We start from the raw sequence: 15644 nt of genomic DNA on the forward strand, positions 1-15644 counted from the left end.
AGGGCACAGTTCCATCACAGGGTTGTCATCACTTCAGCCATTGACACCTAACACCAACATGCGCGCGTGACATTTCAATAGTCTCGTTTGCATCACAGAGGCACCGTCAACACCTGAGCTGGCGCAGGTGAACTGTCACAATGGAGCTGCTAAGCATCTGCAGAGGGTTCAGTTAGCTTTTTTAAGAATACAAGGTCTTGGCTGTTTCGCTCTTGCCCATTAAACTTCGGCGTTGCTACAACTGATGGAGCTCGGCGTCCCTAGCATCGAGGGAACGTCAAGGGCAGGAACTTTTCTTTTCTTATTTTACGACGTGTAACCTATAAATACGGAGCGCGCGCCTGTCAGGGGCGCACTCGCGCCGGATTAACAAAGTCCTGTTGCAGCAAGGGGACGGCCAGGAAACCTTTTGCTGGATTAGGAGTGAATAAAACGACATGGCAGACAGTCTACGGAGGCTGGTGAACTCATCATCCTTCAGTCTTCTGCAACAGAAATTAGAGTCGTGGTACAAAGACTATCATGTAAGTTAGCTAAATCATCAATTATTTACGCCTGCTCTTGCCTAAATCAGTGAGCTATCCGATAGTAGTCCTGCTTTGACCTATGCTAAAGTAACTATTGGTACAAGAGGGGCGTCTATAACTTTCAGAAACTTATAACGTTAGATGGAGTGTTTTACATTGAGGTGCTCAGTCAAATAAAATGGCAAGCATTTCTGTATAATGATCTTCTGTAGCCTATTGTACATTATTTTCTCTGGCTGCTTGCATCGCTTGCCGGCAAGAGTTACCTAATAGTACATCTTAACAGAATCGGGACACTGGGCAAGCAATTATTGTGTCAATATATTCGAGTACGCTTGTTTTTATGACATTGATTTTACGGCAAAGTTTGGTTACTACGGACGCCGGTTGTCAGGGCGACCACTCAGTCATTCTAGGCTGTCCTGGGACGTAGTGCTGTGCACGCCCCCATGTATTCAGTGAGCGGGGGATTTTGAAAGTGGCCTAGTAGTGGTAAATTTAACTACACTAAAGGTTTAGATGTCTTGTCATAGGGATGCGAAATGTACTTACATTTTATAACATTTTCGTGACATTACATTTTTAATGTGCGGTAAGTTCATAATGTAGACCAATATCATGCATCTGACGACGTTTTGCAGTAATGTTGTATTCTGCATTTGTAACGAATCAAATGTTTATCGTACCCCAAGCAGTGGGCTACTCAATCCAGCACAGAATACGATGCAAAGCAAAGACATTCTGATAGGTTACATGTTCAGGTGTTGAACTTCAATGTCTTACTCCCTCCTCTCAGGTGATCTCGTGCGACCAAAACCTGAATCGTTGCTGTGAGCTGGTGGAGCTCACTTCCAAAATCCAGGGCCAACTCTTCACTATACTCAGCCAAACAGCAAGAGAGGGTATGGACAGAGGCTCTTGATGTACTGTGATGCACTACACCTTTCTGCAGCAAGAAAAGCAACTCTTCATTTGCTCAGCCTATATTGTTTCTGTTTCCGCTGTGGATCATTGGTTTGTTGGTTGTTGTAGCCTACTTCATTCCTCTAATGGCTTGTACTAGACATTTCCTGTTCTTGTTCTCTCACCTGGTCAACATTGCTTTGCATGGCCTTCTAATATCCCTCGATTTTTACAGTGACCATAAACAGACTCAGGGAACCACAAATCATGTAACCTGGTTACCGTCCCTGTTGGAGTGTTAGTCAAGACCTCCTCTTGAGTAAATGTGGATATGTAACTACCAATAACATGAATACACTGAACAATAAGGCATTATATGACCTGACCTGGCCTGGCATGTTTCCATTCATGGCAGTAGTGCAATGTTACTGTACAGTTCAAACTACTACATTTTGGAGATTCATCTGCAGATTATGGTTATTTTCACAGCGCATTTTATGTGAAATTGGTTTATGTTTTTAATAGACCCCACACTGGCCTACATTATAAAGGGCATAATTGCCTAGTAGACTTATGCAACAGGCCGAGGAAGGGAAACACTGAAGGCACCCGTGAGAAAACACAGAGTAAAACAACAGAGGACAATAACAATGGTGGCCAACACAACTGTTGTAATAGTTCAGGACTATAAATGTTCAGCTATATGTTGCCTTCACTTCAGTCTGCCCACTTCACATGGTAATGTCTTCAGAGTAAAAGTCCCAGTGAAAAGGATTCTGTGTGTACAGATCTGTCTTGCATTTACAGGATGATAAATGCCAACTCACCTGTTGGAAGAGGAGGAGGATTGTGTTGAGTTCACACTACCCATATGAAGCGGAATCTGGGTTTTCATTCTGTAAAACAGTCTGGATATAAAGAAGTTGGTTTAAAGTGCTTGGCTTTGGTATAAAGTGCTTCTCTGATGACCTAAATCATGTTCCTCTCTAAAGGTGGGCATTATGCAGGCGTGGATACTCTCAAAACTCGGCTGCTGCCTTGGCTCGGCACCTGTTTTACCATGGGATCATCCTCCTTCTCCCCGGACACTAGCCTTAATCTCATTCAGGTACATGTGTGGAATACCATGCAGAGGTAGCACGTTTGGAAAGTGTGTGTTTGTGTGTATGTATGTATGTGCATACAGGTGAGTGCAGTGCAGTGGGTGATGTTGGTGTTTTTTAACAGTGGGACATTGCTATGGAAAAGTCAAGTCAAAGTGTTATTTGTCGCATGCACCAAATTGCTTCAGCGCAGCGAAATTCTTAAGACTTGGCCGGCAACATCTACGCAGTAGACGGCATACAGATAACAAAATAACATATATCAAAAATAACATATAACACTATAACATATAACATATAACACTATAACATATAACATTAACAAGTAACAACAATTTAAAAATACAAGAAGGGCTAGCAGCAGTTAATGCATCTAAAACTCAAAGTAATCAACATGCCTGTGCACAGATAGTATACATGACGATGATATTATGGGCTGTAAATATGTGTGTGTGCCTCATCAGGACTCTGTGGAGAAGGACAGGAAGATCCGTCAGCTGTCCGCCTCCCTCGAGAACGAGAAGCAGAAGATGGAGACGGAGCTGTGCTCCACCCGCTTTGAACTGGGCTCCGTCAAACAGGAGTCAGTAGCACACTGTCTCCATCACCCGCCATCTTAGCCATCATGTGTTAGCAAGAGCCCATGCATTGTTACACAGAACTGCACACCACAAATCAGATCTTAAAAATCTTAAAATCACTAGATCTTAAAAGACTTCTTTTATAATGTATCAAACCAGTAAATAGCACTTTCAATAATGATTTCGAGATGAAAAAAGACAGTTAATTCTGCAATTTATCTAATCAGTAGTTGTTCGTCTTTGGTATCACCACAGCTGTCTTACTCTGTGTCACAGAGAGTAACCAGGTTCCCTGCATTTCCAGGCTGTTTGATGCCCAGCTAACGCTGGACGACACCAAGAATAAATCAGCCACCACCCTGCTGGCCACGGAGGATGAGATCCTCCAGCTGAGAGCAGAGTGAGTCTAGCAGGAGGATAAAGTGTACTTATACGTATAGCTGTATCTTACTACTGCAGATGCTGAATGTCTGCTACTGCCGATGTTTTATATCCGTGATCATGGTTTTATGATGTACTTTGTTTAAGCGGCGTACAATGTGACAGCTTGTATGTGTGTGCATTCATGTGTGTGTGTGTGTGTGTGTGTGTGTAAGGCTGCGTTCAGCTCATGATCAGGTAGAGCTGTACAGGAGGAAGCTGGACACGTTCGATGACTATGACAGGCAGGTGCGTATGCTGAGAGACGAGGTGTCCATCCTGACGGCCGAGAAGACAGTGCTGCGGGAGAGGTGAGAAGAGCATTTCACAGATGATTTCTCCCTCTCTCCCTCTCTCACTCACTCACTCACTCACTCACTCACTCACTCACTCACTCACTCCCTCACTCTCACACACACACACACACACACACACACACACACACACACACACACACAACACACTCAGTCTAATCCTATGCTCAGTTTGGACTTGACTATTCTTTCTTTCTTTCTTTCCGTCTGTCTGTGTCTGCACTTCATTCTGTCTCTTCCTCTCTTCCTCTCTTTCTTCTCTCGCTCTCCAGGCTGGTGAGGAGTCGTTCCCCAAGTCCTCCACCCCGCCGCAGTCGCGCCAGCAGCCCGTTGAGGAGCGAGTCTCCCACCCGCGCCCAGCTCACCAACTCGGCCCGCCACGCCCGGCTGGTGTCGCGCTTTAGCGACCTGTACGCCACCGAGCGGCTGGAGGCCCAGAGCCTGCTGCGCCGCTACATCGACGACCTGGAGACCGTCCAGAGGATCATCTTCATCGCCGCTGTGGTATGATGCTCCTCTTCCTCCTCCTGCTCCTCCTCCTGCTCCTGCTGCTAATGCTCTAGTAATGGGGGGGGGGGGGGTTCAGAGAGGGGTAGTAGGTTCCAAGAAAAAAAACTAGTTTTGGAACCCCATACGCACGCTTTTCAATTTTTTTTTTTTTTTAGTGTTAAACATCCTTGAGTTTAATGTTGCAGACAGACACTGTTTTGCAACTTCTTCAGTCAAACTTCCACTTTTCTGCTAATTGTAAAGCCTTATCATTGTGAGATTGTTTTTTTTTTTTTTTTTTTTTATCTTATTTTTTTATTCAAGAAAGGTAGTACAGTACAAGATACGTTTAAGTACAATGTCTTGAATTGTTTTTCTCATTTTTTATCAATCAAACAAATCCCTCCCACCCTTACCACCCACATACTGAAAAATAAATAAATAAATAAAAAGATTAAAAATAAAACAACAATCAAAACAAAACAAAACAAAAAGAAGAAACAAAAATAAATAATAAATAAATAGATAAATAGAGGAGGAAAGGGAAAAGGTGGGGAATAGGCACTCCACAGTTAACTTAAAGCACATGTCTCTGTTATGTAGGTTTGATAAGACAGCCAGGGCCCTATGATCCTATGGGAGAGTGTTTAGCCTATCGAAATATGAAATCAGCGGGTCCCATATTTTGTGGAAAGTTTTGATTGATCCTCTGGTAAAATACTTAATTTTCTCTAATTTCAGGAATAGCATCAGGTCACTGAGCCAAACAGAAACTTTTGGTGGGTTAGGAGATTTCCATTTTAGAACTATTCTTCTACGGGCTAGAAGGGAGGCGAAAGCAAAAGCATTTTTATGATGTGTGGCCATTGTGATCTCGTTAACGAACACTCCAAAGATAGCCATTTCTGCAGAGGGTTTCATTTTGGTACCAAATGCATCATTCAAAGTTTTGCAAACAGATGACCAAAATTCCCTTAACTTAGGACAAGTCCAAAACATGTGGGCCATATCAGCTGGAGTAGTATTACAGCGCTCACACCTGTCATCAATGTCAGGGTAAATTTTAGATAGTTTGGATTTTGTGTAGTAGATTCTGTGAAAGATTTTGAACTGTATCAGACTGAGACGGGCACAGGAAGACATTCCATTTACTCTAATCTGAGCACTGTTCCAGGCTGCATCAGATATTTCCATCCCAAGCTCTTCAGCCCATTTAACTCTAATCTGGTCTAATGATATGTTTTGAAGGGAAGTGATTATGTTTGAGATGTTTGAGATATGTCCCCTATGCTGCACAGGAGCCCTCAAAACTGTCTCAAGTCCTGAGTCTGCTGGTAAGGCAGGAAAGGTTGGACTATTGGTTTGAACAAAGTGACGGACCTGAAAGTATCTGAATAAATCTGACCGCTGTAGCTGAAACTTTTCAGAAAGAGCTGTGAAGGTGCCAAAAATACCATCTATGTAAAGGTTATAACATGTAGCAAGACCATCTCCGTGCCACTGGGTAAAGGTGTGATCCAGTCTGGCTGCGGGGAAAAGGTGATTATTACAAATAGGGCTGAACACTGAGAGCTCTGTAAGCTTGAATGCTTGTCTGAATTGTGCTTATATTTTAAGAGTGGAAGTTACTACAGGGCTTAAAGTGAACTTTGATGGTGAGAATGGTAATTTTGCCGTAATTAAGGCAGAGAGTGATGTAGACAGACAGGAGTTCGCCTCAATTTTGCACCAATCCAGTTTTGGAGCCTGATACCAGAATATTACTTTTTGTATATTGGATGCCCAGTAGTATTTCTTCATGTTGGGAAGTGCTAGGCCGCCCTGGTCCCTAGGTCTTTCCAAAAATTCTCTGCGGATTCTGGGTTTTTTACCAGCCCACAGAAATGAAGAGATTAATTTATCTAATGACTGAAAGAAGGCTTTAGATAGAAAAACTGGGAGACATTGAAACAGGTACAGAAATCTAGGTAAAAGGTTCATCTTTATGCAATTAACTCTTCCCGCAAGAGATAAATAAAGCACAGACCATCTCTTCAAATCTGATTCCAATTTGTTCATGAGAACTTTGAAATTTTTTCCATAAAGGTCAGAGAAAACACGGGTGACATGTATGCCTAAATACTTAAAGCCAGACTTTGTCAGGCGGAAAGGAAGTTCATTGTCTGATATCTGAAGGGCTAGATTATTAATTGGAAAGCATTCGCTTTTGGACAGATTTAACTTATAACCAGAGAAAAGCCCAAACTCATTCAAGATAGTCACAATATTAGGGACACATGACACTGGATCTGAAATATACAACAGCAGGTCATCTGCATACAGAGACACTCTGTGTTCAGTTTCCATCCTATGAATTCCGTTTATGTTATGTGCTGTTCTGAACTTAATTGACAAAGGCTCTATAGCTAAAGCAAATAACAGAGGGCTGAGGGGACATCCTTGTCGTGTACCCCTTGACAGATGGAAAAGTTGGGAGACTAATTTATTTGTTATTACTGATGCTTTTGGAGAGGTATATAACAGGTGGATCCAAGAAATAAATGTAGGGCCAAACCCAAATTTCTCTAGTACAGCAAATAGGTAACCCCACTCAATTCTGTCAAACGCTTTCTCAGCATCCAGGGAGACCACCACTTCTGGTATCCCCCTAGAAGCAGGAGAGTGCAAAACATTGAGGAGTTTGCGGATATTTGTGAAGGAGTGACGGCCCCTCATGAATCCAGTTTGGTCCATTGAGATGACCTGGGATACTACATTATCTAGTCTTGAGCCAGGAAGTTTAGCCAGAATCTTCACATCTGCATTCAATAAAGAGATAGGCCGATACGACCCACACTCAAGTGGGTCCTTGCCTGGTTTTAAAATAAGTGAAATTGATGCCTCCGTCAAACTCAGTGGTAGATTTTTCTGGCTAAAAGAGTGATTAAACATTTCAAGGAGAATGGGAGCAAGCTGAGTAGAGAATTTTTTGTAGAATTCCATCGGATAGCCATCGGGCCCACAAATTTTACCAGTTTGCATTTGCTTGATGGAATCAACAATTTCCTGCAGCTGTATGGGCTTATCAAGATTGTCTTTAGCATCCCCGTCTATCCTTGGAATATCTAAGTTTTCTAAAAAAATTGTCATGTTTGAGATATCATGTGGAAATGCTGATGTATATAAGTCTGAGTAAAATTTTTGAAACGTATTATTAATTTCCAATGGATCTATGGTCAATAACTGTGAAGTATTACGAATCTGTGGAATCAGACGAGATGCAGATCTGCATTTCAGCTGGTAGGCCAGAAGACGGCCTGCTTTTTCTCCGTGCTCATAATAGTGACCTTTTGACCACAAGTGGTGCTTCTCAGTTCTTTCTGTTGATAATAAATCATATTGAGTTTTCAGTGCAATCCTCTCTTTATGTAATTCTGTAGTTGGGGTGGTGGAATACTGCTGATCTATGTTTCTAATTGATGTAATAAGTTGTTGCTCTTTCTGCTTTCTCTCTTTATTGCGTGAAATGGTGTATGATATAATCTCGCCTCTTATGACGACTTTCAGTGTCTCCCATAAAGTGGATGGGGATATTGAGTCTGACTTATTAAATGTCAAAAACTCATCTATTGCCTTAGATATGAGTTTGCAAAACTGATTGTCTGCCAGCAGGGTTGTGTTTAATCTCCAGGCATTACGCTGTGATAAGTTTTGAGAAAATGAAAGATCAAGAGTCACTGGTGCATGATCAGACTCCACAATGGCAGTGTACTCTGTTTTCTTTACGGCAGGAAGAAATGTTTTGTCAATTAAAAAATAATCTATTCTACTGTATGTATGGTGAACGTGTGAGAAATAAGAAAATTCCTTTTTATGCGGATAGAAAAATCTCCAAGGATCAACACACCCAGTTTTATCCATGAATTCAAAAAGAACTTTTGACATTTTGGAGCGTGCTAAAGTTTTAGGACTGGAGCGGTCTATAGCTGGGTCTGTCACAGTATTCAAATCACCAGCAAAAATGAGCTTATGTGAGTTTAGATTTGGTATGAGAGAAATAAGTTTATTAATAAAGCTAACATCATCCCAATTTGGTGCGTATACGCTAACAAGTACGACTGGAGTGTTGAAGAGAGACCCTGATACTATTACAAACCGTCCTTGAGGATCTGAGATCGTTTGGGATGGAGTAAACAATATATTTTTATGGATTAGTATTGCTGCCCCCCCGTGCTTTAGTGTTAAAGTTAGAATGGAAACTCTGTCCAACCCAGTTCTTCCTAAGCCTAAATTGATCTACTATATTCAGATGTGTTTCTTGTAAAAATACTATTTCTGCTTTTAACCTTTTTAGGTGGGAAAATATTCGTGCTCTTTTATTCGGCCCATTCATACCCTTTACATTCCAAGTTACAAAACGAGTGGGTGTTACACCTACTTCAGACCTTGCATTACTTATATTGTCAGACATATTGTGTTAAGAAGAAAAAGGAAAATGAGAGAAAGTGTGCCCCATACCATTTTTCAGAACCCTCTAAAATCATAAGCATCATACAAAACTTACTAAAATCCCCCTTGACAGTATATAAACCCCATTCAGTGCAAAATAAAACAACAGTTGGGTCAGTAATTATTGCCATCCCAACCTCGAACAAAACACACAACTTGCCTATGCCTGCCTCATGAACATAGGCAGACTGCAGGCCCCCTCTTAAGCTAGGCTCGTCCTCTGAACACTGACGAACCGCAGCCCTATAGTGCTTCAGCTTCCAACGGTCCATCTTCACGTTACCCTCCCCACGTTGCTCCCCTTTATGCTAAATAAGTAAACGCCGGCAGTCAACATTCCGACTCAGCGCAAGTGAATTAGCCTATTCAGCAAGTACACTTAAACAACTAGTTAAGTAACAACATTCGAGCAAAGATTGAACTTGTTAAGTGATAGAATACCGAGATGACTTTACAACATAATAAATACCCTCTAATTACAACAACACTCCGTAAATTGGCATATGCATAACACACATTATGTAACTTACCGATCTCCATTCTATTTCACCCATATAGTAAGACCAACTTAGCCTAATCACCATCATTTTGGTACCCATGTCCATCTGTCTGTGCGTGAGTGGCAACTCGGCGGTCATAGAATTGTTGCGCTTCTTCGGGTGAAGAAAAGATGAATGTTTGCTTGTCAAATTCAACTCGAAGTCGTGCAGGGTGGAGCAAGTTGAATCGCACATTCTTCTTGTACAAGAGATGTTTGATTTCCTTAAATGTTGCACGTTTTCTAGCCAATGCTGCTGACAAGTCTGGGTATATCCTCAGCGGAGTGCCTTGGAACTTCACGTCGTTCGCCCGAGCCCACCGCAATGCCTTTTCCTTCTCCTGAAACCGGTGAAAGCAAACCACAAACGGCCGGGGTGGTCGTTCTTCTTTGGGCTTTTGGCCAAGAGAGCGATGTGCTCGTTCCAGTTCAGGTGGTCTGTCGAAAACTCCTGGCATCGCCTCCATTAGCATGCTGGATACAAACTTCACTGTAGGCTGACCTCTCTCGCTGTCCTCCGGAACATTTAAGATCCTAAGATTAGCCCGTTTAGAGCGATTTTCAAGGTCATCCAGTCTGTCAAATAGACTCGCATTTTGTTCCTCCAGTTGGTTTATCTTTTTTTCCGCAACGTTTAATGCAGTGAAATTGTCACCAGCAAGAGCTTCAGTTGCATTTAGCTGAGTCTGGAAGTGTGTTACAGTCTCATTCAAAGTGTTCACAGAGGCTTGGAGAGGGGCAATAGAATCTTGAATTAAGGCAGAAATGTCCTCTTTCAGCGAAGTTCGTTGTTTGCCCAGTTCAGCAACGAGTTCACTCATGGAAACTCCGTTTGGCGTTGATGTTTCCTCACTAGCATGACTAGCCATGGCGGCGACTTTGCTAGCAACAGTGGTTCTTGGCGTAGCCGTGGACGAAGATCTTTGCTTGCTCATATTTTCGGTATATTCAGACAATATGCTGTATATATCCTCTCAATAGAAATGTAATGTTTTGTAAATTAAATTTGACGATCAAAATTGGCCTTAGTGGTGTTTTTAAAAGTTATATTGAAAGGTTAAGCAGGGAGCTCTGCTGTTCTGCGACTTATCTCCTCATGGTCCCGAACATCCACCTCACGCTTTTCAATTTCTATGACGACTGAGAGTATATGAAGTCACTGCTCTGTGCTGTGACTTGGACAAAGGCCTGTGGACTTGAGAGAGGTCTAAATGATGTGTGTTTACAGCTAAAACTCACCATGACTGTCCCTTATGTGTGGAACTAGTGATAGTTTCATTAGGTGTGTGTGAATGGAGTGGTTTAGTAAACTCTGTGTTTGCTCTGAGCAAGCATGACCGATTGGTGTTTGGTTAGCGTAAAAATCACTGTCATGGACCTGCTACAGGCCTGCTTTATGACCACACTGTGTCCTCATGCCCAGATAGCATGTTTGTGCTGCAGTGCTATATGACTTGCTGAATGACCTTTGATCTTTGACCTTTGTGTTGTTCTTTAGGAGTCGTTCCAGGCAGCGAAGCTAGCGTTCCGGCAGTTCAAGCTGCGCGTGCGAAAGACCCTGGCCCCCTCCCATATGGGCCCTGACACCCTTGAAGATGTAGTGATGGATTATATTGTCAGAAACCTTGACCTCTATGACGTCCAAACAAGCGTCAATGTAAGTGTAATTCTCCCACACTCCTGGAGACAGCACAGATTCTTGATTTGTTTATATAACTTCAAAATGTTTTGTAACTGTTGCTCTGAAAAACATGCTTTTATAATCTTTTACTGAAACCACAACATATAGCCTGCTTTCAAGTAGCTCAGCTGTTGCTTAGAGTCGGACTGTGAAGTCCAAGATCGGACATACACACCACACTAGTTGAGGTGCTCACTTACGTCCAGTGTGAAGTGAAATGTCAACTATACATATTTACCTTGAATAATTTACTTTGGAGCAGAGAGTGTGTGAGTCCCTTTTGTACCTTCCAGCTGGACTGTACCATGTGAAATACTCGTCTTGCTGGGTATTTTCACAGTATGTGATCAACTATATGACTATGAACCCGTGTCTCATCTTACTGTGTGTTTTCACAGGATGTGATCAACTATATGAACGTGAACCCACGTCTCGTCTTACTGTGTGTTTTCACAGGATGTGATCGACTATATGAATGTGAAATACTCGTCTTGCTGTGTGTTTTCGCAGGATGTGATCAACTATATGAACGTGAACCCGTGTCTCGTCTTACTGTGTGTTTTCACAGGATGTGATCGACTATATGAATGTGAAATACTCGTCTTGCTGTGTGTTTTCGCAGGATGTGATAAACTATATGAACGTGAACCCGTGTCTCGTCTTACTGTGTGTTTTCCCAGGATGTGATAAACTATATGAACGTGAACCCGTGTCTCGTCTTACTGTGTGTTTTCACAGGATGTGATCGACTATATGAATGTGAAATACTCGTCTTGCTGTGTGTTTTCGCAGGATGTGATCAACTATATGAACGTGAACCCGTGTCTCGTCTTACTGTGTGTTTTCCCAGGATGTGATCAACTATATGAACGTGAACCCGTGTCTCGTCTTACTGTGTGTTTTCGCAGGATGTGATCAACTTCATGAACGTGAACCCGTGTCTCGTCTTACTGTGTGTTTTCCCAGGATGTGATCAACTATATGAACGTGAACCTGTGTCTCGTCTTACTGTGTGTTTTCGCAGGATGTGATCAACTCTATGAACGTGAACCCGCGCATCTCCTTCCCTGCGGAGGTGGACTTTGTGCTGATCAGCAGCTTCATCAGGGAAACGTGCAGGATAGCCTTCGCCATGCAGACCCTGGACCCACCGCTGGACCTAGCCTTCAGTACTGACGGAGAACTGTACAACGACATCAAGTGAGAGGGACTGCAGACATACATACACACACACACATGCACACAAAGGGATACACACGTATGCGTGCAGACAGACATATCCACAATGCACAGACACTCACACACACACACACTCATAGTCCACATGTGCATACACACCCAATCCACACCCATGTTGGTGGACATACCATAGACATTCACTTATCAGCTGAGTTGTTAAGTGTAGTAAACACTGACCAGATAAGAGTGACCCCTCCCTCTCTCCCTCTCTCCCTCCCTCCTCCCATCTCAGGTATCGGCGCAGTTATGACTCAGAGTTCACCGCTCCTCTCGTGGTTTACCATGTGTGGCCGTCTCTGATAGAGGACGACACCGTCATCGTGAAGGGGGAGGCCGTGACCAGGAGAGGCGCTCTGGTAAAGTGAAAAGGCTAGCAGATAACAGTCACAGTTATTCCGGTCGGCAGAAAAGCTGTCCTTAAGCAAAGTGTAGTTTCATGTCATCCCGAGTCTCTTTCCCTCTAGTCACACATTTTTCATATAGTCAGCAATACAAAAATATGCACAAATAACTGAACCCAAGATTTGCCATTCCAACATGGAAGCTTCTGTGGTGTGAGTCAGTAGTGAGAAAAGGCCCGGTGCTTGAGCAGGACAGTGAGGCGGAACTAACTTCTGTGCTTTGTGTTCTATATTCTCTTCCCCAACGTTCCATGTTCTGCGTTCTCCGTCAAAGTGGAGGAACAGAAGCAGGAGCACCAGCCCCGTGCGCTCTCGTTCCGGAAGCCCCACACGCACGCTTGTAAGTTTCTATGACGACTGAAAGCCAGGAATTCACTGCCATGTGCTGTTACATGGAAAATGACAGTTATCAATGCAAAAAAAAAACATTTTTAAATCCTAAACTATTCATTCTGCCTCGTTTTTATGGTGCTTTGAATTCTAACAAGCCCATTAAACAGTCCTTAAAACAAGCTGAACAGACGTTGAAGACCTTAATTAAATGTGTGTACCATTAGCTAAGCTCTTTTTTCTGTCTCACTGCTACACCTATGCAATCCTCTGCGGGGGATGAGGGTGAGTACTCCACTGTTGTCATGGCCGCCAGCGTGTCCCTGTTGCCCCGCTACCCTGTAATGGATTTACATTTAGGTCCAGATTAGGCCAGAGTGTAGTTGGCAGAGTTCCATAGAACATCATCTCACGTAACCTCTTTAGTTTACCCATTTCAATATTTTGATGGAATATGATTACACTCACTACCCATCTCTCTTTCTCTCTCTCTGTTGCTTTCTCTCTCTCTCTCTCTCTCTCTCTCTCTCTCTCTCAGAGGTTTAGCCATAACCGTAGTCTCTCGTCTGGACGTCTTACAGTCAGTCGGCTGTAAAAATCGAAACTTGATCTCCAAGCTCCTGCCCTTTCCCTTTACACAGACAGATACACTTTATCATCTCGTGGAAGATACTAAAGAAATCTCCATTCGGCTTGAAACGGCTCTTGTGTGTGTTCTTGTTTTATAGATTTTTTTAAGAAATCAGATCGTAGCAAACAATGTACTAATTATCTTCATAGTTTAGCTAAAGTAAACTTGAATGTACTTTAAATTGATCAGGATTCTCATCCCGTGGTGAGGTGCATAATATAACAAACTTTTCAGGGTGCTATAGATTATTAGTGTGCATGCAAGCGTTTATCATTTTTTAATCATCTTTGAGTGTAGTTTATACACAGTGTTAATATCCTGGCATGGTGCTTCAAATTGTGTTTTACGGTCAATTTTACAGTTTTGTTTTTAGTTAAGTAAAACCTGCACAGTAGTACTTTTCTGAAATCAGATGTAGTATGGTTGGTAGGACGTCAAATAGCAGTTCACATGCATTGATAGTAAATCGGTCTTTTCTCTCAATAACGTAAGAATGTGTATAACCTCAGATTCAGTTGTTTTGGGTTTCAGAGTTGTAATGGCCATTGGTGCTAAAGTTACTGTACACAACATGTTACTTGGTTAGGTCACCACTTTATTTCATTTTCTGTGTAAAACCAAACTTTGTGAGCTTGAATGATGAATTGTTTAGCTGACTGAGAAAATAGCTTTTGTTGATTTGTGTAGTGTTAGAACATGTAATATGGCTGCATTAGTCTAACAACAATATCGATTATGGAGCTGGGAAAACATTTTGTGGAAAATCTGAAAAAAAAAAGGTTTTCTACAATTAATGAATTCATAATAGTCTAGACAGTTTCAGTTCATGATACAAGAATAAATGCTGTTTACAGTTTTGTTTCCAGTGCTATGACAGCAGAGATGGTATTGATTTCAGACATAATTATTACCTTTGATATTGTCAATTATTGTGCCTTTGTTTCAACAATTGTGATGACCACTATTAATAAAGCTAGTTTTTAAACTTAATTTTTTTCCTGCTCCATTGTTATTCGAACAAACTACTGCATACAGAACAAATTAAGAATGATTTTTGAAGCTTTGTCAATTTCCACTTATGGCCTCTAGAGGTCACTGAGACACCACATTGAATTAAAAAAAAAGAAACTGCTTATGCAAGAGTGCATGAACAGGTTAGGCCTCACCGTGTCTTTTTATATTTCTGATGATGAATGAACACCCTCTGAGGCTAAAGACATTAATGTTAAGATTAATATCTGGGACATGGACGTGAGTGCTTATTTGGAAATGTAACATGTGGAAACCAGTGTAGTATCACACACAGGGGAGCAGGAATCACATTTTCAGGTGTGAAATAGATTTTCGAGGTCATGCAGTGCAAAAATCCCGGGCAACAAATGAGCTGTGTTGAAACGTTTAAACGGTGGTGCGTTGAACACCCTGCTGTGTTAAATGAGCAGCTAAGAAGGCCGTGCTTTGCGTTCTTTTCAAAGAATATTCGGAGCCTAATGAAACCGGTTTATTTACACGTGTCATTTTTTTTTAAACTTTGTATTCCTGTCTTGCATTTGTAAAAGACTTGTGCGCACTGCCTTTTTAATACGGTGGGGTTATATAGACGTCGCTGCTGATTGGGTAACACCTCTGACACACCCACCAAAGAAAACCCATTGTACATTGTGCCACACACCGTTTTGAGGAAACATGTCGTTCAACCTGAGGTACATCCCTCTCTTTCACTGTCTATGGGTACTTCCCAATGACTGTAAATAGAAGTGGACAGTGTTTCGTTTCCAAAAAGTGACGCAAGCTCAGGTCTAGCGCCCCCTGATGGCGGGCTGCAGTACAACGCCTGACTCCGCCCATCCCCATGTGTTTCCTGCCTCGCTGCAAGTTCAGTGAAGACAGTCTGTCAATAACATACTGTCATGTGCATGCCTCCTGTGTCCTTGGTCCTCCAGCTCGTGCCCTGGACATTGTTCAAAGTGTGATGTCATCATGAAGGATGTCTAGTTTC

The 15644-nt window shown here is 42.3% G+C and overlaps 1 protein-coding gene across 1 annotated transcript; it reads left to right on the plus strand.

Annotated features, from left to right (window-relative positions):
* The first annotated feature begins 104 nt into the window (after positions 1–104).
* spata18 (spermatogenesis associated 18) lies at positions 105–14635 on the plus strand. The gene is made up of 12 exons (XM_031574376.1): positions 105–524; positions 1324–1429; positions 2423–2538; positions 2998–3116; positions 3419–3514; positions 3711–3845; positions 4121–4352; positions 10862–11020; positions 12069–12244; positions 12516–12639; positions 12959–13024; positions 13553–14635. The coding sequence occupies exons 1-12, from the start codon at positions 438–440 to the stop codon at positions 13607–13609; spliced, it is 1473 nt and encodes a 490-aa protein (XP_031430236.1). The 5' UTR covers positions 105–437; the 3' UTR covers positions 13610–14635.
* Positions 14636–15644: the final 1009 nt, after the last annotated feature.

This window comes from Clupea harengus, chromosome 10 (assembly GCF_900700415.2).
Source record: "Clupea harengus chromosome 10, Ch_v2.0.2, whole genome shotgun sequence".
Taxonomy (NCBI): Eukaryota; Metazoa; Chordata; class Actinopteri; order Clupeiformes; family Clupeidae; genus Clupea; species Clupea harengus.